Raw genomic sequence first — 24882 nt, 5'->3', positions numbered from 1 at the left:
GAGGACCTTTGAGCATTCTTGATTTAAAGACTAAAGCTGAATAGAAAATTTGATTTTCAAATATGCAACTTAATAAGGTTAAGCTGTTTACATTCCTACACTGGAAGATGATACTGGTAACTCATAAGACCTTTCTCATTATTAGGGCAGTTAGAAGGAATACACACACACACACACACACACACACACGTGTGTGTGTATACATACATATATATATTATGTTTATACATACACATACATACACACACATAAAGAGGACACAGGTGTGAGTTGAATGTAAAGGCATGCTATCTAAAAAATAAAATTAAGGATGAGAGAGGAATGTTAATGGGAGAAAGAAAAGCGGAGAGGCAGAATAAGACAAATTATCTCACATAAAATATGCAAGGCTTTGACAACGGAGGGGAAGTGGGAGGAGGTGAGGGGTAGTGAGTGAACCTTGCTCTCATCAGAATTGGCACAAAGAGTGAATAACATACACACATAATTTGTTATAGAAATCTGCCTTACCCTGCAGGAAAGTAGGAGGGGAAGGGACTAAGAGAAAGGAGTAGAAGTGGTGATAGAAAGGTGGGCATATTGAGGGAAGGGGTAGTCAGAAGCAAGCCACTTTTGAGGAGGGACAGGATGAGCAAAGAGAGAGAATAGAATAAACAGAGTGAAGACAGGATGGAGGGAAACACAGTTAGCAATAGTAACTGAAAAAACATTTGAAGCAAGTTTCTCCAATGAAGTCCTCTTTTTTCAAACATACAGAGAACTAAGTTGAATTTATAAAAATAAGAGCTATTGCCCAATTGATAAATAATCAAAAGTTATGATTGCTTTTCAGATGAAGTAATTAGAGCTTTCTATAGCCATATGAAAAAATACTCTTACTATTAATTGGAAAAATTCAAATTAAAACAATTCTTAGATGCTACCTCATACCAATTAGATTGGTTAATAGGACAGAAAAAGACAATAAGAAATGGTTGAGGGGATATAGGGAAAATGAAACATTAGTGTACTGTTGGTGGAGTTGTGAACTGATTCTGTAGAGCAATTTGCAACTATGCCCAAAAGGTTATAAAACCATGTATACCCTTTGACATAGCAGTGCCACTACTAGGTCTGTATCCCAAAAGAGATTTTAAAAAAAGAAAAGCGATCTTTATGCACAAAAACATTAATAGCAGCTCTTTTCTGGGGGTTAAGAATTAGAAATTGATGGCATGCTCATCAATTGGGGAGTGGCTAAACAAGTTGTGTTATGTGATTATGATGGAATACTATTAAAGTGTAAGAAACAATAAGCATGATGCTCTCAGAAAAATCTGGGAAGAATTATATAGGCTGATACAAAATGAAATGCACTGTGTACAAAGTAACAACAATACTGTAAGATGATCAGCTGTGAATGACTTAGCTATTCTCAGCAAAACAATGATCCAAGACAATTCTGGAGGACTTAGCATGAAAAATACTATCCGTCCCCAGAGAAGGAACTAATGGTGTTTTAATACAGGTTAAGCATACTTTTTTTTTTACTTTATTTTTCTTTAGTTTTTTTTTATGTTTTCTTTCACAGCATGACAATCATGGATATGTTTTGCATGACTACACATGTATAGCCTATATCACATCACTTGCCTTCTCAATGAGGGGTTGCAGAGTGGGGAGGGAGGAAGGGAAGGAATTTGCAAATCAAAGTTTTGAAAGCAAATGTCGTAAATTGTTTTTCCATGTAACTGGGGAAAAATAAAATACTAAATTAGAAAAAATGTCTCATTTGGCTTGTAATTAGTACTCATTATACTATGATCATTTTAAAATGTCCTTCCTCAAATATAGTGCCCAGAACTAAACATGATACTCAAATATATTCTGATCACTTTTTTTATTTTGAACATTTGTAATCAGATTTTTAAATTCTTAATTGACTATTTTGTCTGTTCTGATTATAAAAATAACATCGTTATCAAATAATTATATCAAATTCATTACTAATTAATATATATATATATATGTGTGTGTGTGTGTGTGTGTGTGTGTGTGTGTATTCCACTAAGTGGCATTATATAGTAAATGACCCAACTCAGGAAGTTTTAAAATAACAATAGCAAATGTTAATATTCACACAGTCCTGTGAAGTAGGTTCAACTATAATCAGCAAACTAAGTTAAGTTAATTAATGCAGGCTGCAAATGTATTCAAGATGAAGCTGAAAGGGCACTGGACAAAATATGAGAAGTAGTAAACGTGATGAAGGGAGAACATTCCTTTCAAGGAATTTCAGGTAAAAAATAGTATTTGTGAAGACTGCAAGAGAAATCATCATTTGTGCAATTTACGGAAAGGGGGACTTCCCAAGCTCATCTTAAAGATATGAGGCAGAGTAATATAATGAAAAGACATTTGGATTTAATTTCCAATCCTGGCTCTGATATTTCCTACCCATATGATCTTGAGACTAAGTTATCTAACCTCACTTTTCTCATCCATGAAGGAGTCTGGATTAGATTATTTTGGAGATATGTTTCAGCCCAGAACTATGATTCTAATATTTCTATAATCCTTCATGTTTAAATTCAAACATAATACAATATTTTTTAAATGTGTCATTAGCAAAATGATTCAACAAACCATGCATGAAATGGAAATCATAGCAAAAAACCTTTAAAAAGTGGGATTAAATCAATTTATTAATTCAAATGATTTGAAATTCATTTTTAAGACATATAGATTAACAAGTGCACATGCAAATTGGAAAAGGTACTTAAAATCCAATTAAACTATCTTCAAAGTACCCTCATACTAAATCTTTAAGATCAAATAAGTCTCATTATCACATTAACCTCCTTTCTACTCTCCTGTGATACAAGTGTCATTACATTAATTAGTCATTATCCTGTCCTATAACTATTGACCGCTGTGTATGTGTTTGGAAACATGACTGCTGTACTTGGATATATGCTGATATACTCTTCAGAACAGTGTTTCATTTTTCCAGCTTAATGTTTCTATGTTATCTATAGCTTACAAATTAAAAGAGTTTCAACTACATAAAATCAGAACAAATTATGATGCTACTGAGGGGAAAAAAAATAGAAGAGCTGTAAAATATGTGCAATGCCTTTTTTTTCTTTTCTTTACACAGCATTTGAGACCCATGGCTTCACCCACTCTACATTGCATTCTGACCCAATGACCCATCTAGTCCATGACTGACAAGATATTTTAAAGCCAGATTCTATCTTAGTCAGGCTCAAGAAAAATAGTATCCAAGTATGAGTCAGCTGTCTGAAGAGGTCAGTCACTACGGTGTTGCCTCTTCAAAGAGCTCTTGTCAAGAATGAAAAATATAGAGACTAGTCATTGAGTGTGGCTAGGCCTAAGTGACAGGCAAGATAGATGTTGCAGCAATATGCATATGTCCCTTGTAAATGCAGACACATATAAACAACAAATAATTTGGAATTTTCCAGCCATCCTGTTATATATGCTAGAATTCTAGATCTAGAATTTACTTTATGGAGGGAAAAACAGGAAAAAGCCTGATTGGTTCTAACAGAATGATTCTATTAAGTCCTGCTTTTTATTTGCTTTGCCTTTATGTTCTGAGAAGAGCCTGAGATCTCTCCTATGTAATCCTAATTTAGCATTTTTGTTGCTTGAAGAGCAATTGAATTGAGGAGGTTTTCCTTATGCCACATGTGGGAATAATTAGGAGCATGAAAGGTATTTTTTTCTAATTTTTTGAGCAGTGATTATTAGTAGTATTTGCAGGGCACATTCTAATCAGGCATTCTTGTTTTCTTTTTGGTAATAATTAGCATGGAATCTGCACAGTTAGAACAGATCTCTGAAAAACACTGATTTCCTACATGTCTTCCAAACAGATCTGAAAAGGGAATGGTGTGTCTTAGAAATGGGTTGTAATATCTCACATTTACATAGTGCTTGCAGGTTACAGGCTATAGTAATCTTGTGAGGTAAGTGATTGAACTATTATTTTGACCATTATGAAAATGAAGAAACTGAAGAGCAGGATGGTGAGATGAATTGCCAGATATCACTTGGCCAGTAAACGTGAAAAGCACAACGCAAAAGCTGGTCATGGAAAGAGATACCTATAGTTGGAGGGAACTTTAGGAGTCACTTAACACAACCTCTTGTTTTACAGATAATTGAGCCTCAAAGTGATAGAGCGATTTGCCTAAAATAAGAGTCATGAACTGTGTCATGGTGGTAGTGGCAGGAGATGATGGTGGGAGGAGAGAGAATAGCTCATTCTCCCAAGACAGTCCAAATCTAGCAGTATTAGAGGTAACAGGAATCCAGCCAAAAGCCAATGGAGTCTTAGATGTGGTACTGATGTGGTACAGGCTGGTAGAGAACTACGAGGCAAGATACAGGGAAGGCAATTGCCCCAGAGAGGAATAAAGAATCCCGTGATGGCAATAACGTGTGAGGAAGTCCCATTGGCCTTGTGATTATTACAATTCCACCTAAAATAATAAAAATAGCTGACATTTATATAGTGCTTATTCTGTGTCTTCCACTGTGCTAGGCACTTTACAAATATCTCATTTGATTTTCATAACAATTCTGGGAGTTAGGTGTTATTACCCCCATTTTATAGATGGGGAAATGGAGGCAAAAAGAGGTTAAGTGACTTGCCCACAGTCACACAACAACTTGAACTCAGGTCTTCCTGATTCAATCTACTGGCCCTGCAGTGGCCCTGCACCATCTAGTTGTCTTTAGAATTCATCAAGTTAGAAAGTAGAAGAAATAGGATTCAAAACTAAGTCTTCTGATTCCTCATCTGATGATCTTTCCTGCATAAATAGTTTTCTCTCTAATATTGTTGAAGATTTAGTGGGCCTAACAACATAGTCCTTGATCAAATCTTTTAATTTTTCCTGCCCTTGAAAACTAACAGCATCCCATTTTTTCCCAGTTCCTACATTCTAATTTTATACATGAATAGGCTAATAGGACTGAGGTATCTGCCCTAACATTAAAGTTTAACATTCTATCAAGCACAAAAATATCACAAAAAAATAAATTAAATTGGGAAACTGTATAGGAGTGGTAGAGTATACTGATTATACTTTTAGAAATGATTTCTAATTTTTGTGAGACTTGATTTTGTAAGGTCTTTTTAAATTCAAGGTATCTTCCCATCACCTTTATTCTTCTATGTGTATTTTCCCAAATTGTTTAAGGCATCACTGCTCTTCTTCTCATTTTTTTTAAATGTGGTTATTTTTCATTAAAATATTATAGTTATATTAATATGTGTGTTCATAATTATTTTAAATGAGTTAACATAAAAATTTATCAGTTTTAATTTCCAATATGTTAAATGGCAATAGATACAATCCACATAAATCCAAGCTCTTTGGAGTCCTCAATAAATTTTAAGAATATAAATGGGTCGAGAGATGAAAAAAAAATGAGAATCTCTGTTTTAACTTAATCAGAGATCTTTGAAAATAACTGTTTTGCAACTTCCTCTTTTTGGCACTTCAAGCCATTCAAAATCTGTCCCCAAAGGAGCTTTCTGCTCTTATATAATAACATTAACCCTTATGCATGTTACTATCAAATGAGATTAAATGACATATTTTTAAAATACTATCATTATTATTATTATTATTGTCTTATTTATTCTTATCTTATATGCCTGGCACATTGCAGTGGTAATTAAATGTTTATTCCCTCACCTAATCCCTGGTCCAGTCAAAATGTTCTTGTTAGTTTTCAATCAAAACCCTCCCTTTCCCATCCTCATACCATGGAACAAGCTATACCAAATCCATGGAATGCAGTTCTTCTATACCTAAACCTTAGAAGATTTAGTTTCCTTTAAGGCCTAGTTCAGGAAGTCTCTCCAGAACCCCTCAGTTGCTAATTACTCTCTGTTCAGTTATGTTTTGTGACATACACCTATATAATATGATGTACACTCATCACGTTATTAGATCTAAAGCTGGAAATCACCTCAGAGGCTAACTAGTCCAACCTCCTCATTTGACAGATAAGGAAGCTGAGTCTAAAGAAGGTTAAGAGACTTCTTTAATATGACATAGGTTAGTTGTGTCAGAAGAAGAACTTGAACCCAGCCCCTCGGACTCTGGAGTAAGCATTCTTTCCCCTGTACCAGACTCTTCTTGCTTATATGTGTTTTGCTATAAATGTTGTTTTCCTCTATAGAATGTAACTTCCTTGAGGGGCAGGGATTGCTCCCCTTTCATGTTTTAATCCCCAGCACCTAACACAGGAGGTCTTTCATGACTAAATATCATAGTACCTAATGCTGGACCCATAGTAAATACTTGGTAAATATTTGTTATAACAAGAGGTGCAATTTATATTATTAGAATAATTGGATTTTATGGTTAAAAAAAGTTCTTAAAGTAGAAAATTTTTGCATGTCATGCACACCAATTGCTGTCTGGTAAAGACTTCTCAGAATATTTTATGCTTTTTAAAAATTTTTAATTTTTTTTTTTATTTTTAGCTTACAACACTTGGTTCTACATAATTTTGGGTTCCAGATTTTCTTCCCTCCCTCCCCACCCCTCACTTCCCAAGATGGTATGGAATCCGATATATCTTCTATGTATAACTTTGCATTGAAGTGATTTACACACTAGTCAAGTTGTGGAGAAGAATTATGACCAATGGAATGAATCATGAGAAAGAAGAGACAGAACCAAAAAAACCCCAAAAACGAAAACAAAAGAGAGAATAAAAAGGAGGAAAAAAAAGGTGAGTGTAAAGTGTGCCTCAATCTTCATTCAAACTTCATAGTTCCTTCTCTGGATGTAAATAGTATTCTCCATTGTGAGTCCTTTGGAGTTGTCTTTGCACCTTGTGTTGCTGAGAAGAGCAAAGTCTATCAGGGTTAGACCTCACAGGATCCATATATCTGTGGTTGTGTATAATGTTCTCCTGGCTCTGCTCCGCTCACTCAGCATTATATCGTGTAGGTTTTTCCAGGTTGTTATGAAGTCCATATCATCCCCATTTCTTATAGCACAATAGTATTCCATTACCTTCATGTACCATGGCTTTTTCAGCCATTCCCCAATTGATGGGCATCCCCTTGATTTCCAATACTTAGCTACTACAAAAAGAGCCTCTATAAATATTTTTGTACATATAGGCCCTTTTCCCACTTCTGTGATCTCTTTGGGATACAACCCTAGAAGTGGTATTGCTGGGTCAGAGTGTATGAACATTTTTATAGCCCTTTGGGCATAGTTCCAAATTGCTCTCCAGAATGGCTGGATCAGTTCACAACTCCATCAGCAATGGAACAATGTTCCAATTTTCCCACATCCTCTCCAGCATTTATCATTTTCCTGTTTTGTCATTTTAGCCAATCTGACAAGAGCGATGTGGTACCTAAGAGTCGCTTTGATTTGCATTTCTCTAATCAGCAGTGATTTCAAGCATTTTTTCATATGCCTATAGATATCTTTAATTTCTTCCTCTGAAAACTTCCTGTTCATATCCTTTTACCATTTCTGAATTGCTGCATGTCTTGTATTCCTATATATTTGGCTCAGTTCCCTGTATATTTTAGAAATGAGGCCTTTATCAGAGACACTAGTTGTAAAGATTTTCTCCCAATTTTTGGCTTCCCTCCTAATCTTTGTTGCATTGGCTTTTTTTGTACCAAAACATTTGAATTTAACATAATCAAAATTATCCATTTCACATTTTTTAATGCTGTCTGTCTCTGGTTGTGTCATGCATTCTTTTCTTTTCCATAAATCTGATAGATAAACTATTCCTTGCTCTCCCAAATTGCTTATATAGTTTCAGCCTTTATTCCTAAATCATGAACCCATTTTGACTTTATTTTGGTTTATGGTGTATGATCTATGCCCAGTTTCTGCCCTACCATTTTCCAATTTTCCCAGCAGTTTTTGTGAAATAGTAAATTCTTAGCCCAGAAGCTGGCCTCTTTGGGTTTATCAAAGAGTAGATTGCTATGGTCGTTGACTTCTCCCTCTTGTGTTCATATGCTATCCACTGATCCATGACTCTGTTTCTTAGCCAGTACCAGGTAGTTTTGATGACTGCTGCTCTATAGTACAGTTATATTTTATGTTTTTAATGCATAAAATCAACTACATAGGATTACAAAGGAAATTAATTATATTAAAATATAATTGTCAATTAAAAAATAAAACAAGTTTGTGGAGCCTATGTCAAGATGTCTATTTAAGAGCACCTAAATCCAATAATTTAATTTTATATAGGAGGAAACCTGGGCTCAAAAATGTCAATGTGTTTTTTGTTTGTTTGTTTTGTCCAGAAGTTCACAAATCTAGTTGTTGGCCAAGCAAGGAGTACAAACTAGCACCCTGGATTCTCAGTCTAATGTTTTTGTTTTTTGTTTGTTTGTTTTCTGTTTTGCTCAGCCATTTCTATTCTTACACATCATTTCAAAGAGACAAGTTCACAAGGGATTATAAATCACAAAGAAGAATCTTTACATGGGCATATTGCTGATCCTTATAGCCACATGGATAGTAATTAATCCTGGAATCATCATCTTTAATTATTGGAAATAGTACTAATTTAATATGCAGAAATAGGAAATTTATTAACATGTCTTAAAATTAATTTTCATAGTATCTGTTATCCATTGGGGTGAAATTACAATCTGGTTTCTAAATAATGTCACACAGAGAGCTATGAGAAGTTTCTTAGTTCAGGACTAGGTGACTGAATTGAGTCAAGGGGAGGAGCAAGTGGGGGAAGCTGGCAAATTTCCCTTAGATGTAAATAGCTAGTAAGCAATTAACCAAATATGCAGCTGAACTGCTTTTGTGCTTAAGGTAGCTAAAGCTACATTTATCATTTTACTTTTTTTAAAAAAAGTAAACTCTGGGTTTGGGGTTTTATAGCCAAAAAGAGATTTGAAAAGAGAATTCAGGTTGTCCATTCTTTTAATTATCCACTTCAAAATTACTGTGCAGTAAAAGGACAATAATAAAATGTATGAAACTACTATTTGAGATTAGAATATTGTTTTTTATTCAAATTATTTATTTTTAGACCATCAAGCTTTAAAAAAATCTTTTTTACCTGTATTCACTTAGTTGAGAATTTAGAAATGAAGCAGCATTATATTCCCTTCCTAGTCAACCATGATATTTTTTTAAATCCAGTAAACCAAAGAACATAATTACTACAACAGTGTGCTTCTTACCATTCACTTGGAAGATATGAGTCTGAAAAAGTTTATCATAGCCATCTGCATAACAGGTGTAATTCCCCATATGCGTGGTGGTAACCTTAGTAATGTACAGGGATCCGTCATCTCCAAAATCCTATAGGAAAGAAATAGAAAACAAGGTGACCTACAGTATAACAGTCAGAGGGTTTTGTGTATATGTTTGTGTGTATGCATGTATGTTTTGTACAGCACTTAATGCAATGCTTAGTCCATAGTAGGTGCTTTATAAATGATTTTTTTTCTCTTATTTAAATTTGTAGAAATATCAGAAGGCAAAATAAACTGGAGTGGTTGTTTTTATCAACATAATGACAATGGATTGTTATGCTTAAGCTTGATCATTCACAAATCAAATGACCTTGAGATTTCCCTAGAACTTGTTAAACAGCAAGCTTGTTTTATTTACAAGAACTACTTTCTAACTTTATTGCTAACTCCCCTGTTCCTTGAATAGATCTTTGATGAGGTGTCAAGGAAGAAGTTCATTTGCATATGGAATAATTCAATCCAGGATTACTTGTTCCCATACTGGTTTAAGCTTTCAATATTGAGATTACATCAAAATTGTCTTTTTCTCTGTAGGGAAAATGAATGCAATAGAGCTTGCTTGTAGTATACTCACTTTTCACATTAGCGATTTTTTATCCTTTAAAGATCAAGAATAATATAACTCTGTGTAATATCTTGCTTCTTAATCTACACTTGCCATTAGTCTTTCCTTGTTTTTTTTTTTTAAAACAGAAAGTGACCAAATTTTATTGTCCAATGGGTTTCCTGAATTTTGGCATTTCTTTCCTGAATGACTGAGCAGTCTTCATCATGGCCCTGTTGGATGTCGAAAAGCTAAAAAACAAATTCTGAGAACACTGAGAATGCTATCAACCTTCTGTGGGGTTTTCTCTGGCCTCTAAGCAACTAACTACCCTATTCATTTATTGTACAGTAAGTTTACTAACTTCTTTAGGAGAAGTGTTACTTTCAGCCAATACTATTTCCACTGGGTACCTTTTCTCTATGTTAACTCCCTGGAAACTATCATTTCTGACATCTGTCAATAAAAGGTTTCAATTTAATGAATATCCCTGTGATCAGACAACCAAAGTAAATCAAGCAGACTACCTGGGGATAGGAAGTGGAGATGTAAGAGAACACGTATTTATGAAACACCTGCTGTATATAAATACTGTGCTAAAGTGCTTTGCAAATTTTATATCATTTCATCCTCACAACAACTGAGAGAGATAGATGCTATTAATATCATAATTTTCTAGGTGAGAAAATAGAGGCAGACAGAGGTTAAGTGAGGCAGACAGAGATTAAATTAGTAAATACCTGAGGTCGATTTTGAGCTCAGGTCTTTCTGATTCCAGGACCACAGTGTGCCAGCTAGCTATGTAACAGAGAATGACTGTAGATTGTGATAGCTAGAAGGAACCTAAAAGGTTACCTAATCCAAATTCCTCTTCTCACAAATGATAAAACTAAGGAGAAGTGAAGTGGCTTGTCCATCCATGATCACATGTAAACATAGTAAAGAGCAGGGTCTAGATTTAATCCCAGGCCATACAACAAGAGATTTAGATGTAGAAGGGATATTAAACATAAACTATAGCAATCCTCTAATTTTACAACTGAGGAAACTTGGGCCTAAATAATTAAGCAATTTCTCTGAGGCAATCCTTGAGAAAGTAACTAGTAGAGCTGAAATATGAACCCAGGTACTCTGACTCCAAAGACAATATCTATGTCACTGCCTTATCTTACTTATGCCATGGGTTAATTACTTATACTACTGTTGTTTGGATAAAAAAATAGAGATTGACTTCCTAATATACCCACAGGCATTAATGACTCAACACAAAATAATCACATTTTCCTATATTTTCTACATATTCCCATAATGTAAATCTTAGAGCAAATGAAGAGATAAGATGGAAGTCACAGGGAACCATATGAAAGAATACTAATTTTAAAGTTAGAAGTCCCAGTTTGCCTCAGGTCTGCTACTTATTAACTATGTAATTAAAATTTTTACTTAACATTTTTAGTCTATTTCCCTATCTATTGTTTATGATATTTGTGCTATTTGCTTCATGAGATTTTTCTGAGGATCAAGTCAGATATAAATGCTTTGTAAACATAAAGTTTTAAGTAAATAGGAATTATTATTCATAGTAGCTTTTACAGTGAACAATTGTTGTTAATTTATAGTTAACCTATATGTCTCCCTCTTCTACGACATAATGAGTGAAAAAATTGTAATCCACATTTTTTCCTTCTTTTACTCCTTTCCCCTCTCTCTTTTATCTCCTTTTCACTTCTTTCCTTATTGGAGCATTTAACTAGTACCCTAAAACTGATGAAGACCATAGTCCAATGACCTGAGCCCTCAATTACCAAAATGCATACTCTCATTGTTGTGATGTTAATAGTTTTATGAAAGTATGTATGTGAAAGCTCTGGTATGAATTTTATTTAGTGTATTAAAAACGTTTTTCTTATAAGGGGTTCATGAGTTTTATCAGACTGCCAAAGGGGTCCATAACAAATTAAAAGCTCAAGAACTACTTCTCTACAATTTGGAACTATACTCAAAGGGCTATAAAACCATGCATACATCAATACCACTACTGGTGTGTATCTCAAAGAGATAAAACATGGAAAGGAAAAGAACTTATATAAACAAAAATACTTATAGCCACTCTTTTAGCAGTGGCAAAGAATAGGAAATTAAGGCAATGCCCATCAATTGGGGAATGGCTATATAAGTTACAGTATATAAGTATGATAGAATACTATTGTTATATAAAAAATTACGAGCAAGTTCCTTTCAGAAAAACCAGGAAAAACTTAAGTGAATTGATGTGAAGTGAAATGAGCAGAACCAGGAGAACATTGTACATAGTGATAGCAATATTGCATGATGATCAACTGTGAATGACAACTATTCTCAGCAATACATTGATGCAAGACAATTCTGAGGAACATATGATGAAAAAATTCTATCCATCCCCAGAGAAAGAACTAATAGAGTCTGAATGCAGATCAAAGGATCTTTTTTAAAGCTTTCTTTATATTACATTTTTGAGGGGGTTTTTGGCATGTCTTTTCTTTCGCAACATGACTAATATGGAAATGTGTTTTGCATGACTACACATGTATAACCAATATCAAATTGCTTATCATCTCAGGAAGAGTGGTAGGAAAGGAGGAAGGAAAAATATTGGAACTCAACTTTATAATTTTTCCCACTTAATAGTATTTTATTTTTCTAATTACATGTAAAGATAGTTTTTAACATTTAATTTATATGATCTTGAGTTCCAAATTTTTCTCCCTCCCTTCCTCCTCTTGCTTCTTCCCTCTCCCTGTAATGGTAATCAGGGCAGGATATTTTTACTGTTTTCTCTTTTGGAGCACTTAGGCAATCAAGTGATTTAATGAGTCTGGCCTTTTTTTTCTTTGATTAAATCAGGAGTCTTTGATGACCTGCTTACATGAAGGGAAAGCCTTGTTCAAATAGGTTTGAGTCTCATGGCTGTGACCCCTGAAGAAGCATCACATGGTTTTCAGTCGCATGGTCGTGAGGTCTTTTGGCCCTGAACAGGGTATGTAAACTCAGAGTTTAGCATTTTGTTTGGGGCTCTCACTCACTGGATAAGTGTTCTGTGATTTGACCAGACAAGATTCTTTGTAGCCATTGTTAAAGATCCCCCTGGCTTTGGAAAACTCAGATGTTGGTGCTTCTCTGGTAACTATGGATATTGTGATTTGGTTACATGGAAATGTTGATCTGTTTATATTGTCTCTGTTAGTAACTTCTGTTTGTATTTGCTCTGAAGTTCAGGGTGCTGGTTTTTCCCCCAAACTAAGTGAATGTATGTATGTATGTTTGATTAAAGTGAGATTTTTAACCTCTTAAAGTTGCTTTCCTTAGAAAAGCAGATCAAAGAGTCTGTGCTAGTAGCCCTTCAGTGTGCTGGTGTTATTGGTCTCAGACAGCCACAATAGCTGCTAGCAACACTGTTGTTTTACTCCCTAAGACAGCAAGCAATCTGATATAGGTTATACATGCACAGTACTATTAAACATATTTCCAAATTAGTCATGCTGTGAAAGAAGAATCAGAACAAAAAAGAAAAACCATGAGAAAGAAAAACAAAACAAAAGTGAAAATACTATGCTTCCATCTGCATTCAGACTCCACAGTTCTTTTTCTGAATGTGGAGAGCATTTTCCATCATGATTCTTTTGGGATTGTGTTTGATTATTGTATTGCTGAGAAGAATTAAGTCTATCAAAGTTGTTCATTGCACAATGTTGCTTTTATTGTGTACAATGTTCTCCTGGTTCTGTTCACTTCATTCAGCATTAGTTCATCTAAGTCTTTTCCAGGTTTTTTTTTTCTGAAATCTACCTGTTCATCATTTCTTTAGCAAAATAGTATTCTATTGCATTCATATACCACAACTTGTTCAGCCATTGCCCAATTGATGGGCGCCCTCTCAATTTCTTATTCTTCACCACCACAAAAAAGAGCTGCTATATTTGTGTACATGTGGGTCCTTTTCCCTTTTTTATGATCTCTTGGGGATACAGACTGAGTAGTGGTATTACTGATCAAAGAGTATGCACAGTTTTATAGCCATTTGGGCACAGATTCAAATTGTTCTCCAGAATGTTTGGATCAGTTCACAACTCCACCAATAATGTATTAGTGTTCCAATTTTCAAAACTCATGTTTTTTTTAAAAATTTGTTTTGACAGGTAATTGGGAAAAAATAAAATAATAAATGACTTTTTGAAAAGAAAATTAAAATGCATAGTAAAAAAAAATCTATACTCTAGAGACCATGGAGTCAATATGGCATAATAAAGACTGGGATCCAATGAACTCTGCCAACATTTCCCTCCAAACAACTTTAAAATAATGCCTCAAATAAAATTTTGGAGCAGTGGAGCCAATAAAAGGTCAGAGGGAGACATTATTCCAGCCTAAGACAACTTAAAAGTTTTGCAGATAAGGTCTGTAACAGAGATCTAGAGCTGCTACTGCTGCTCTTAAACTGGAGATGGTAAGGGGTTTGACAACTGATCAAAAGAGATTACAGGAGACACTTTGCTGGCAATGGTTGCAGCTGGCACTGATTGGAAAATGAAAGAATAATCATAAGGAACACTTACAAAGTAAAACTCTTTATATTCTTACATAGGAAGATGATTTGAGTAACTCCTAAGAACTTTATCATTATTAGGACAGTTAGAAGGAGTCTACACAGACAGAGGGTATGGATGTGAGTCTAATATCTTGGGATGATTAGCAAATAAAATGCTTGGATGAGAATGAGGGATGCCCTGGGAGAAAAGGGAAGAAAAAGGTAGAATAGAATGGGGAACTTTTTTCTCAATTAAAAGAGGTGTACAAGAAAAATATGGGGAGGAAAAAGTGGCCAGAAATGACTGAATCACATTCTCATTGTAACTGGTTCAAAGAAGGAAGACTATATACATACAGACATAAAAACACATACACAGAGATATATGTGCACATATGCACAGCCCAGTTGGATAGAGAAATCTATCTTACAGAATAGGGGAAAAGAAAGGAAAGGGAGTAAGAGGTATGATGGCACAGGGGGAGATGATAAAAGGGAAAACTATTAACAGGAGGCAGTGATAAGAAACAAAACAGACTTTTGAAGAGGGTCAGAATAAGAAGTGAGAGGGGGACAGAACCAAGAGGCCACATGAAAACAGTGTCTTACTGGAGCTCTCTCACAAATTTTGTCAGATACCTCTAAAAAAGTGAATTGGAGCAGATTTGAGAGAGTTAGAAGCCACTAATAGACCGAGTGGGACAGCAGTTCTGGGCATGTGGAACAACACCAGACCACACCAAACGAAAGCAGCAGTGGAACCCAGCCAGCCCACTGGGCTGGGAGAGCACTGGGTACAGGAAATGCAGAAACAGGAACAGGTCCAGGGCTAAAGCACAGCTATGGCTACAATCGCCAGGGATCTCAGCCCAGTACAAGATTATGTTAAAGCTATGTGAGATACCAGCACAGATCCTGAGGACTCAGCCCCAGCTACTCCTCTGGCCTCCAGCCCAGAGTCTAAAGATTTGAAACCCACCCTCTTGAACTTCTGGGAACCACGATGACCAGGTAAAATGGCTCTCATCCCTCCCTTTTTCACCCAGATAATACTCTCTCAGGAGAAACTCTAAAATAGAGGAGCCAGAAGTGAAGCTTCAGTACCTTTGCAGCTCAGGAAGGGGGGAGTCTCCCTCTTATGGTAGTAGAAGAAGACTAGTGCGGGAAGAGAGGTGTCCCAGCAAGTTTACTTGATTAAAAAAATAAAGAAGAAACTTGTCCTACAGTTATTAGGAGGTGAAAGGGGAAAGAGAAGGGGTGGATGGATAGAAGGGAGGCAAGAAGTAGCAAGGGGAAAAGGGTAAGATAAGAGAGGGGTGTCATTAGGAAGGGAAAATTGAGGAAGATAGTAGTGAAAAGCAAAACACTTTTGAGGAGTGGAAGGGGCAAGGGAGAAATAAAAGAACAAACAGAGGGGAAATAGGATGGAGAAAAAGACACAGATAGTAAATGTAAAAGTGAATGCAAATGGGATGAACTCTCCCATAAAATGGAGGTGGACAGCAGAATGGATTATGTTGTTTAGAAGAAACACATTTGAAACAGGGGGATACACACATGGTAAAGGTAAAAGGGTGGAGTAGAATATATTATGCTGCAGCTGAATTTAAAAAAAGGTGGTTAACAATCCTAATCTCAGACAAAGCAAAAGGAAAGATACACATAATTAAAAGAGATAATGAAAGACACTATATCCTACTAAAAGACACCAACAACAACGAAGCAATATCATTACTGAATATATATAGGCACCAAGTGGTATAGAATGCAAATTTTTAGAGGAGAAGTTAAAGAAGTTACAGAAAGAAATAGACAGCAAAATTATACTAGTGGGGGATCTCAAACTCCCCCTCTCTGAACTTGATGAATCTAACCCCAAAATTAACAAGAAAGAAGTTAAGCAGGTGAATAGAATTTTAGAAAAGGTTGGTATGATAGACATCTGGAGAAAACTGAATGGGGATAAAAAGAAATATACCTTTTTCTCCGAGGTACATGGCACATACTCAAAAACTGACCATTACTAGGGCATAAAACCTTTCAATCCAATGCAGAAAGTCAGAAGTAGTCAAAGCATACTTTTCAGATCGTGATGCAATTAAACTTATTTGTAATAAATGACCATGGAAACATAAAATAAAAACTACTTGGAAACTAAATAATCTAATCTAAAGAATGAGTGGGTCAAAGAACAGATCATAGAAACAACTAATTACTTCATTTAAGAGAATGATGAGGGGTGGAGCCAAGATGGCCACGTGAAAACAGTGTCTTACTGGAGCTCTCTCACAAGTTCTGTCATATTCCTATAAAAAAGTGAATCTGAGCAGATTTGAGAGAGTTAGAAATCACAAGCAGTCTGAGTAAGGCAAATTTCCAAGCCAGGAGAGTCCAAAAGGCCAAACGGACAAGCATAAAAGTGGAAGCGGCCACAGAAACCAACGTGCCAGACAGGCTGGGAAAAAGCTGGGTGCCCGAAACCGGTGGAGATCCCCAGACCTCCCAACACAGGATGGCAGTCTGCGGAAGCAAGGAGAAGCAGCAGCCCAACGCCACCCAGCCTTGAGACATCAACTCCTGAGGCTTGCAGCCCAAAGGTATGAAATTTGTCTTCTTGAACTTCTGGGAGACATAATGACCAGGTAAACAGATCTAATCCCTCCTCCCCATTCCCCCCTCCCTGCCCCCACCCCAGAAAATTCCTCAAGAAAAAATGCTGGAATAGAGGAGACAGAAGTGGGGCTTCAGTGGCTGAGCAGTGGGAGTTCCTGAGCCACAGAGGGGCAGAGCCAGCAGGGATCAACACCAGGAGCCCAGAGGTACCCTTGCTCCCCCAGGGGAAGTGCCAGACACCAGCGCAAACAACAAAGAGTTGAGACCATTGCTGAAGAGCAACAGTGCTGGAGAGCACCCCCAGGGGAACAGGGACTTCAGGCAGCCAGACCCCTGCCCCACGTCTCAGGAAACTGAAGGCTATAATTCACATTATTGCATTGCTGGTGGAGTTTTGAACTGATTCAGTCATTCTGGAGAGCAATCTGGAACTATGCCCAAAGGGCTATAAAAATGTTCATACCCTTTGACCCAGCAATACCACTTCTAGGGTTGTATCCCAAAGAGATCATACAAGTAGGAAAAGGACCCATATGTACAAAACTATTTATAGTGGCTCTTTTTGTAGTAGCTAAGAATTGGAAACCAAGGGGATACCCATCAATTGGGGAATGGCTGAACAAACTGTGATATATGAAGGCAATGGAATATTACTGTGCTATAAAAAATGGGGATGATACGGACTTCATAACAACCTGGAAAAACCTACGCGATATAATGCTGAGTGAGTGGAGCAGAGCCAGGAGAACATTATCAAGCCTGATAGACTTTGCTCTTCTCAGCAAAACAAGGTGCAAATACAACTCCAATGGATGGAAAATACTATCTACATGCAGAGAAAGAACTATGAAGTATGAATGCAGATTGAGGCACACTTTATGCTTGCCTTTTTTTCCTCCTTTGTTTTTTCTCTCTTTTGTTTCTGTTTTTGGGATTTTTTGGTTCTCTTTCTTCTTTCTCATTATTCATTCCATTAGTCATAATTCTTCTCCACAACTTGACTAGTGTGAAATAAGTTCAATGCAAAGTTATACGTACAAGATATATTGGATTCCATGCCATCTTGGGGAGGGAGGGGGAAAGGGAGGGAAGAAAATCTAGAACTCAAAATTCTGTAGAACCAAGTGTTGTACACTAAAAATAAAAAAATTAAAATTAAAAAAACCAAAAAAAGAGAATGATAATAATGAAACAACATACCAAAACTTTTAGGATGCAGCAAAACCAGTTCTTAGGGGAAGTTTTATATCTCTAAATGCTTATATGAATAAAATAGTTCAAAAGGAGATCAATGAATTGGGCATGCAACTGAAAAAGCTTGGAAAAGAGCAAATTGAAAATCCTAAAATAAACACCCAATTAGAAATACTGAAAACCAAATGAGAAAGATTAATAAAATTGAAATGAAAAAAAATATTGAATTAATAAATAAAACCAAGAAGTGGTTTTATTTAAAAACCATTAAAATAGATAAACCATTGGTTTACTTGATTAAAAAAATAAAGAAGAAAACCAAATTATCAATATCAAAAATGAAAAGGTTAAATTCAAAACTAATGAAGAGGAAATTAAAACAATAATGAGGAACTATTTTGACCAATTGTAGGCCCATAAATTTGACAATCTTAGTGAAATGGGTGAATATTTACAAAAAAAATATATCAATTTCCCAGATTAACAGAAGAGGAATTAAAATACTTAAATAACCCCATTCAGAAAAAGAAATTAAGCAAGCCATCAATGAATTCCTTTGGAAAAAATTTCTAGGGCCAGATAGATGGTTTTACATGTGAATTCTATCAAACACTTAAAGAACAATTAATTCCCATACTGTATAGAGTATTTTGGGAAATAGGTGAAGAAGGAGTCCTACCAAATTCTTTATATGATACAAATATGGTACTAATACCTAAACCAGGAATAGTCAAAACAGAGAAAGAAAATTATAGACCAATTTCCTTAATGAATATTGATGCGACAATTTTTAAATAAAATATTAGCAAAAAGACTGCAGCCACTTATAACAAGAATAATACACTATGCCTACGTAGGATTTATTCCAGGAATGCAAAACTGGTTCGATATTAGGAAAACTATCAGCATAATTGACCATATCAGCAATAAAACTAGCAAAAACCATATGATTATCTCAATAGATGCGGAAAAAGCTTTGGACAAAATACAATACTCATTCCTGTTAACAACACTAGAAAGCATAGGAATAAATGGAGTGTTCCTTAAAATTGTAAATAGCATCTACATAAAACCATCAGCAATCATTATATGTAATGGGGATAAACTAGATGCACTCCCAATGAGATCAGGGGTGAAACAAAGATGTGCGTTATCACCCCTATTATTCATTTTGGTACTGGAAATGTTAGATTTAGCAATAAGAGAAGAAAAAGAAATTGAAGGAATTAGAATAGACAAAGAAGAAACTAAATTGTCACTTTTTGCAGATGATACAATGATTTACTCAGAAAATCCTAGAGAATCAAGTAAAAAACTACTCCAAATAATAAACAACTTTAGCAAAGTTGCAGAATATAAAACAAACACACATAAATCCTTGACATTCCTATACATTACTAACAAAGCCCAACAGCAAGAGTTAGAAAGATAAATTGCATTTAAAGTTACTGTAGACACTATCCAATATTTGGAAGTCTACATACCAAGACAAACCCAGGGCCTATATGAACAGAATTATGAAACACTTTTCATGCAAATAAAGTTCAATCTAAAAAAATGGAAAAAACATTAGTTGCTCTTGATTAGGCCAAGCTAATATAATAAAAATGACAATTTTACCTAATTAATTTATTTACTCAGTGCCATACGAATCAAACTACCAAAAATTATTTTACAGAACTGGATAAAATAATAACGAAATTCATCTGGAAGAACAAAAGTTCCAGAATGTCTAGGGAATTAATGAAAAGAAATGTCAGGGAAGGTGGCCTAGGCATACCACATATTAACCTCTCCTATAAAGCAGCAGTGAGGGGGACAGAGCCAAGATGGTGGCTGGAAAGCAGTGACTTGCATGAGCTCCCCTCCAGATCCCCCCAACAATGTTTGTGGACAAATTCTGGACCTGAGGAACCCAAGGAATAGCAGAGGGAGGCAGGGCTGCAGGCCGGGACAGCCTGGATAGTCATTGGGTAACGTCTGTCCCATGGAGCTGGGAGCTGAGCAGAGAAGAGCACTTCGTGGGATGGGCCCAGACCAACCAGAACAGGAGCCAGGCAGAACAGAACCTAGCACCCTGAATCAGTGAGCTGTGGCAGTTACCAGACTTCTCAACCAACAAACAAAAAAGACAACAGAGAAGGCTACTGGGAAAAGCTGCAGGGACAGAGTGAAAGGAGTTCATAGTTCAGCCACCACCCCGGGGCAGCGGAGGTGGTGCAGCTTGGAGGACAGAAGTACAGATGCAGTTGCTTCCAGCCTCAGGTCGACCTGGTGGGAGGAAATAAGTGGCTGATCAGAGCAAGAGTGTAGAGCCTGCTTAAGATTTGAGTCACAAGTTAGAGGTTCTTGGGGGAGGAGGAGCGCTGGTGTGACAGAGCTTGCTGGGTAGAAATAGCTCTGAAAACAACAGCACAACCCCTGAAGCTTGGGACAAAGTACTCTACTCTACAAGCAGTCATATCCCAACAAAAAAACTCAGGGGTCAAGTAGTTGGCTGGGAAAATGGCCAGGCAGCAAAAACAGACTCAGATGCAGACTCACACTTTGGAATCTTTCTTTGGCAACAAAGGAGACCAAAACATACAGCCAGAAGAAGTCAACAAACTCAAAGAGCCTACATAAAAAGCCTCCAAGAAAAACATGAACTGGTCTCAGGCCATGGAAGAGCTCAAAAAAGAGTTGGAAAAGCAAGTTAGAGAAGTAGAGGAAAAAATTGAGGAGAGAAAAACAAGTCAATGACTGGCTAAATGAGACCCGAAAAAATACTGAAGAAAATAACACCTTAAAAAATAGACTAACTCAAATGGCAAAAGAGCTCCAAAAAGCCAATGAGGAGAAGAATGCCTTGAAAGGCAGAATTAGCCAAATGGAAAAGGAGGTCCAAAAGACCACTGAAGAAAATACTACCTTAAAAATTAGACTGGAGCAAGTGGAAGCTAGTGACTTTATGAGAAATCAAGATACTATAAAACAGAACCAAAGGAATGAAAAAATGGAAGACAATGTGAAATGTCCCATTGGAAAAACCACTGACCTGGAAAATAGATCTAGGACACATAATTTAAAAATTATTGGACTACCTGAAAGCCATTATCAAAAAACAACCTAGATATCATCTTTCAGGAAATCATCAAGGAGAACTGCCCTGATATTGTAAAGTCAGAGGGTAAAATGGAAATTGAAAGAATCCACCGATGGCCTCCTGAAAAAGACCCCAAAAAGAAAACTCCCAAGAATATTGTCACCAAATTCCAGGGCTCCTAGATCAAGGAGAAAATACTGCAAGCAGCCAGAAATAAACAATTTGCATATTGTGGAAACAAAATCAGGATAACACAAGATCTAGCAGCTTCTGCATTAAGGGATCGAAGGACTTGGAATATGATATACCAGAGGTCAATGGAGCTAGGATTAAAACCAAAAATCACCTACCCAGCAAAACTGAGCATCATGCTCCAAGGAAAATATGAATTTTCAACAAAATAGAGGACTTTCAAGCTTTCTTAGTGAAAAGACCAGAGCTGAATAGAAAATTTGACTTTCAAACACAAGAATCAAGAGAAGCATGAAAGGGTAATCAAGAAAAAGAAATCATAAGGGACTTACTAAAGTTGAACTGTTTTGTTTACATTCCTACATGGAAAGATGATGTGCATAATTCATGAGATCTCAGTATTAGGGTAGCTGAAGGGGATGTACACATACATACATACATACATATACATATATATACATATATATACATACAAACATATATATGTATGTACATATACATATACATATATACATACACACATATATGTGTATGTACATATACATACACACATATCTATGTATGTACATATACACACACACATACACACACATATATGTATACACACACACATATATAGACAGAGAGCACAGGGTAAGTTGAATATGAAGGGATGATATCTAAAAAAAAAATCAAATTAAGGGATGAGAAAGGAATATATCGAGAGAGGGAAAAAGGGAGAGGTAGAATGGGGTAAATTATCTCACATAAAAATGGCAAGAAAAAGCAGTTCTGTTAGGAGGGAATACAGGGCAGGTGAGGGGGAATGAGTGAATCTTGCTCTCATCAGATTTGACCTGAGGAGGGAATAACATACACCCTCAATTGAGTATCTTACTCCACAGGAGAGTGAGGGGAAGGGGATAAAAAAGGGAGATGATGGAAGGGAGGGCAGATAGGGAGACGAGGTAATCAAAAGCAAACATTTTTGAACAGGGACAGGGTCAAGGGAGAAAATTGGATAAAGGGGGGTGGGATAGGAAGGAGAAAAATATAGTTAGTCTTTCACTTCATGAGTATTGTGGAAGTGTTTTGCATAATGATACACATGTGGCCTATGTTGAATTGCTTCCCTTCTTAGGGAGGGTGGGTGGGGTGGGAAGAGGGGAGAGAATTTGGAACTCAAAGTTTTAAAAGCAGATGTTCAAAAAAAAAGTTTTTGCATGCAACTAGGAAGTAAGATATAAAGGCAATGGGGCATAAAAATCTATCTTGTCCTACAAGAAAGTAAGGGAAAATGGGATGCGGGGAGTGGGGTGACAGAAGGGAGGGTTGACTGGGGAACAGGGCAATCAGAATATATGCCATCTTGGACTAGGGAGAAGGTAGAAATAGGAAGAAAATTTGTAATTCAAACTCTTTTGAAAATTAATGCTGAAAACTAAGAATATTAATTAAAATAAATAATGATTTAAAAAAATAAAGCAGCAGTTATCAAAACTACTCAGAATTGGCTAAGAAACACAGTGGTGGATCAGTGAAATAGGTTAGGCACATAAGATGCAGAAATAAAGGATGATAACAGTCTACTCTTTGATAAACCCAAAAACCTAGCCTCTGGGTTAAGAATTCACTATTTCACGAAAACTGCTGGGAAAATTGAGAAATGGTATGGCAGAAACTGGGCATAGACCAATATCTTACAACGTATGCCAAAATAAAGCCAGAATGGGGTCATGGCTTAGGAATAAACGCTGACACTATAAGCAATTTGGGAGAGCAAGGAATAGTTTACCTGTCAGATTTGTGGGAAAGAGAAGAATTCATGTCCCACCAAAGATGGAGAGTATTACAAAATGCCAAATGGATAATTTTAATTATGTTAAATTGAAAAGTTTTGTATAAAATAAGCAATGCAACCAAGATTAGGAGGGAAGCAGAAAACTTGGAGACAATATTTACAAATAATATCTCTGAAAAAGGCCTCATATCTAAAACACACAGGAAACCCAGACAAATTTGTAAGAATACAAGTCATTCCCCAATTGAGGAATAATCAAAGGATATGAACAGGCAGTTTTCAGAGGAAGAAATTAAAGCTATCTATAGTCATGAAAAAAATGCTCTAAATCATTATTGATTAGAGAAATGCAAATCAAAGCAACTCTTAGGTACCACATCTCTCCTGTCAGATTAGCTAACATGACAAAACAGGAAAATGATAAATGCTGGAGAGGATGTGGGGCAGTTGGAAGACTAATTCATTGTTGGTGGAGTTGTCAGCTGATCCAGCCATTCTGGAGAGCAATTTGGAACTATGCTCAAAGGGCTATAAAAATGTGCATACCTTTGACCCAGCAATACCACTTCTAGGTCTATATCCCAAAGAGATCATACAAGTGGGAAAGGAACCTGTATGTACATAAATATTTATAGCAGCTCTTTTTGTGGTGGCAAATAATTGGAAATCAAGGGGATGCCCATCAATTGGGGAATGGCCAAGTAAATTGTGGCATATGAATGTAATGAATACTATTGTGCTATAAGAAATGAGGAGCAGACAGACTTCATTATAACCTGGAATTACTTATAGGAACTGATGCCGAGTCAGGGAAGCAGAACCAGGAGATCATTACAAATGATTTGAGACACAAGGTAACTGTAAGGACTAACTTTGATAGACTTGACTCCTCTCATCAATGCAAAGTTTAAAAACATCTCCAAAAGACTCATGGTGGAAAAAGCTATGCATACCCAGAGAAAGAATTACGGACTCTGAATGCAGATTGAGGCAAACTTTTTGCTCTCTCTCTCTTTTTTTTCTTTTTCCTTCTTTTTTGGTTTCATTTCTCCTTTCTAATGATTTATTCCATTGGTTATAATCCTTCATAACAACTGGACTATTATGTAAATAAGTTCAATGTGAACATATATGTGGAACCTACATTGGATTACATGCCATTCTTGGAGTGTTGTGGGGTGGAGTGGGAGGGAGAGAAAATTTGGAACCCAAAAACTTGTGGAACTGACTGTTGTAAACTAAAAATAAAAAAAAAATTCATTTAAAAAAGAATAAAAAAGAGAGAAAAGATAAATGGAAGAAAAGGATGGAGGAAAGTACACAATTAGTAACCATAACTAGGAATGTGAATGGAATGAGCAAACTTATAAAACAGAAGGACATGGCCGCATGTATTATAAACCAGAATCCAACAATCTGTTGTTTAAAGTGATACACTTGAAACAGAAAGGCATACACAAGAGTTAAAACAAAGAGCTAGAGAAGAATCTACTATGTTTCAGCCAAAGTAATAAAGGCAAGGGTAGTAATCATGATCTCAGATGAAAAAAAAAACAAAAATAAATCCAATTAAATAGATAATGAGGGAAACTACACTTTGCTAAAAGGTAACGTA

The 24882-nt window shown here is 36.1% G+C and overlaps 1 protein-coding gene across 1 annotated transcript in view; it reads right to left on the bottom strand.

Annotated features, from left to right (window-relative positions):
• LOC118854676 (follistatin-related protein 5) overlaps nucleotides 1-9332 on the bottom strand; it is a 227600-nt gene extending 218268 nt beyond the window's left edge. Inside the window, exon 1 of the mRNA XM_036764982.1 lies at nucleotides 9221-9332. Coding sequence (XP_036620877.1) covers nucleotides 9221-9290 — 70 coding nt within the window. The 5' untranslated portion in view covers nucleotides 9291-9332. The remainder of the gene's footprint in view (nucleotides 1-9220) is intronic.
• Nucleotides 9333-24882: the final 15550 nt, after the last annotated feature.

The sequence above is a fragment of the Trichosurus vulpecula genome, chromosome 6, assembly GCF_011100635.1.
Source record: "Trichosurus vulpecula isolate mTriVul1 chromosome 6, mTriVul1.pri, whole genome shotgun sequence".
Taxonomy (NCBI): Eukaryota; Metazoa; Chordata; class Mammalia; order Diprotodontia; family Phalangeridae; genus Trichosurus; species Trichosurus vulpecula.
This window is presented reverse-complemented; position numbering and strand designations above follow the sequence as displayed.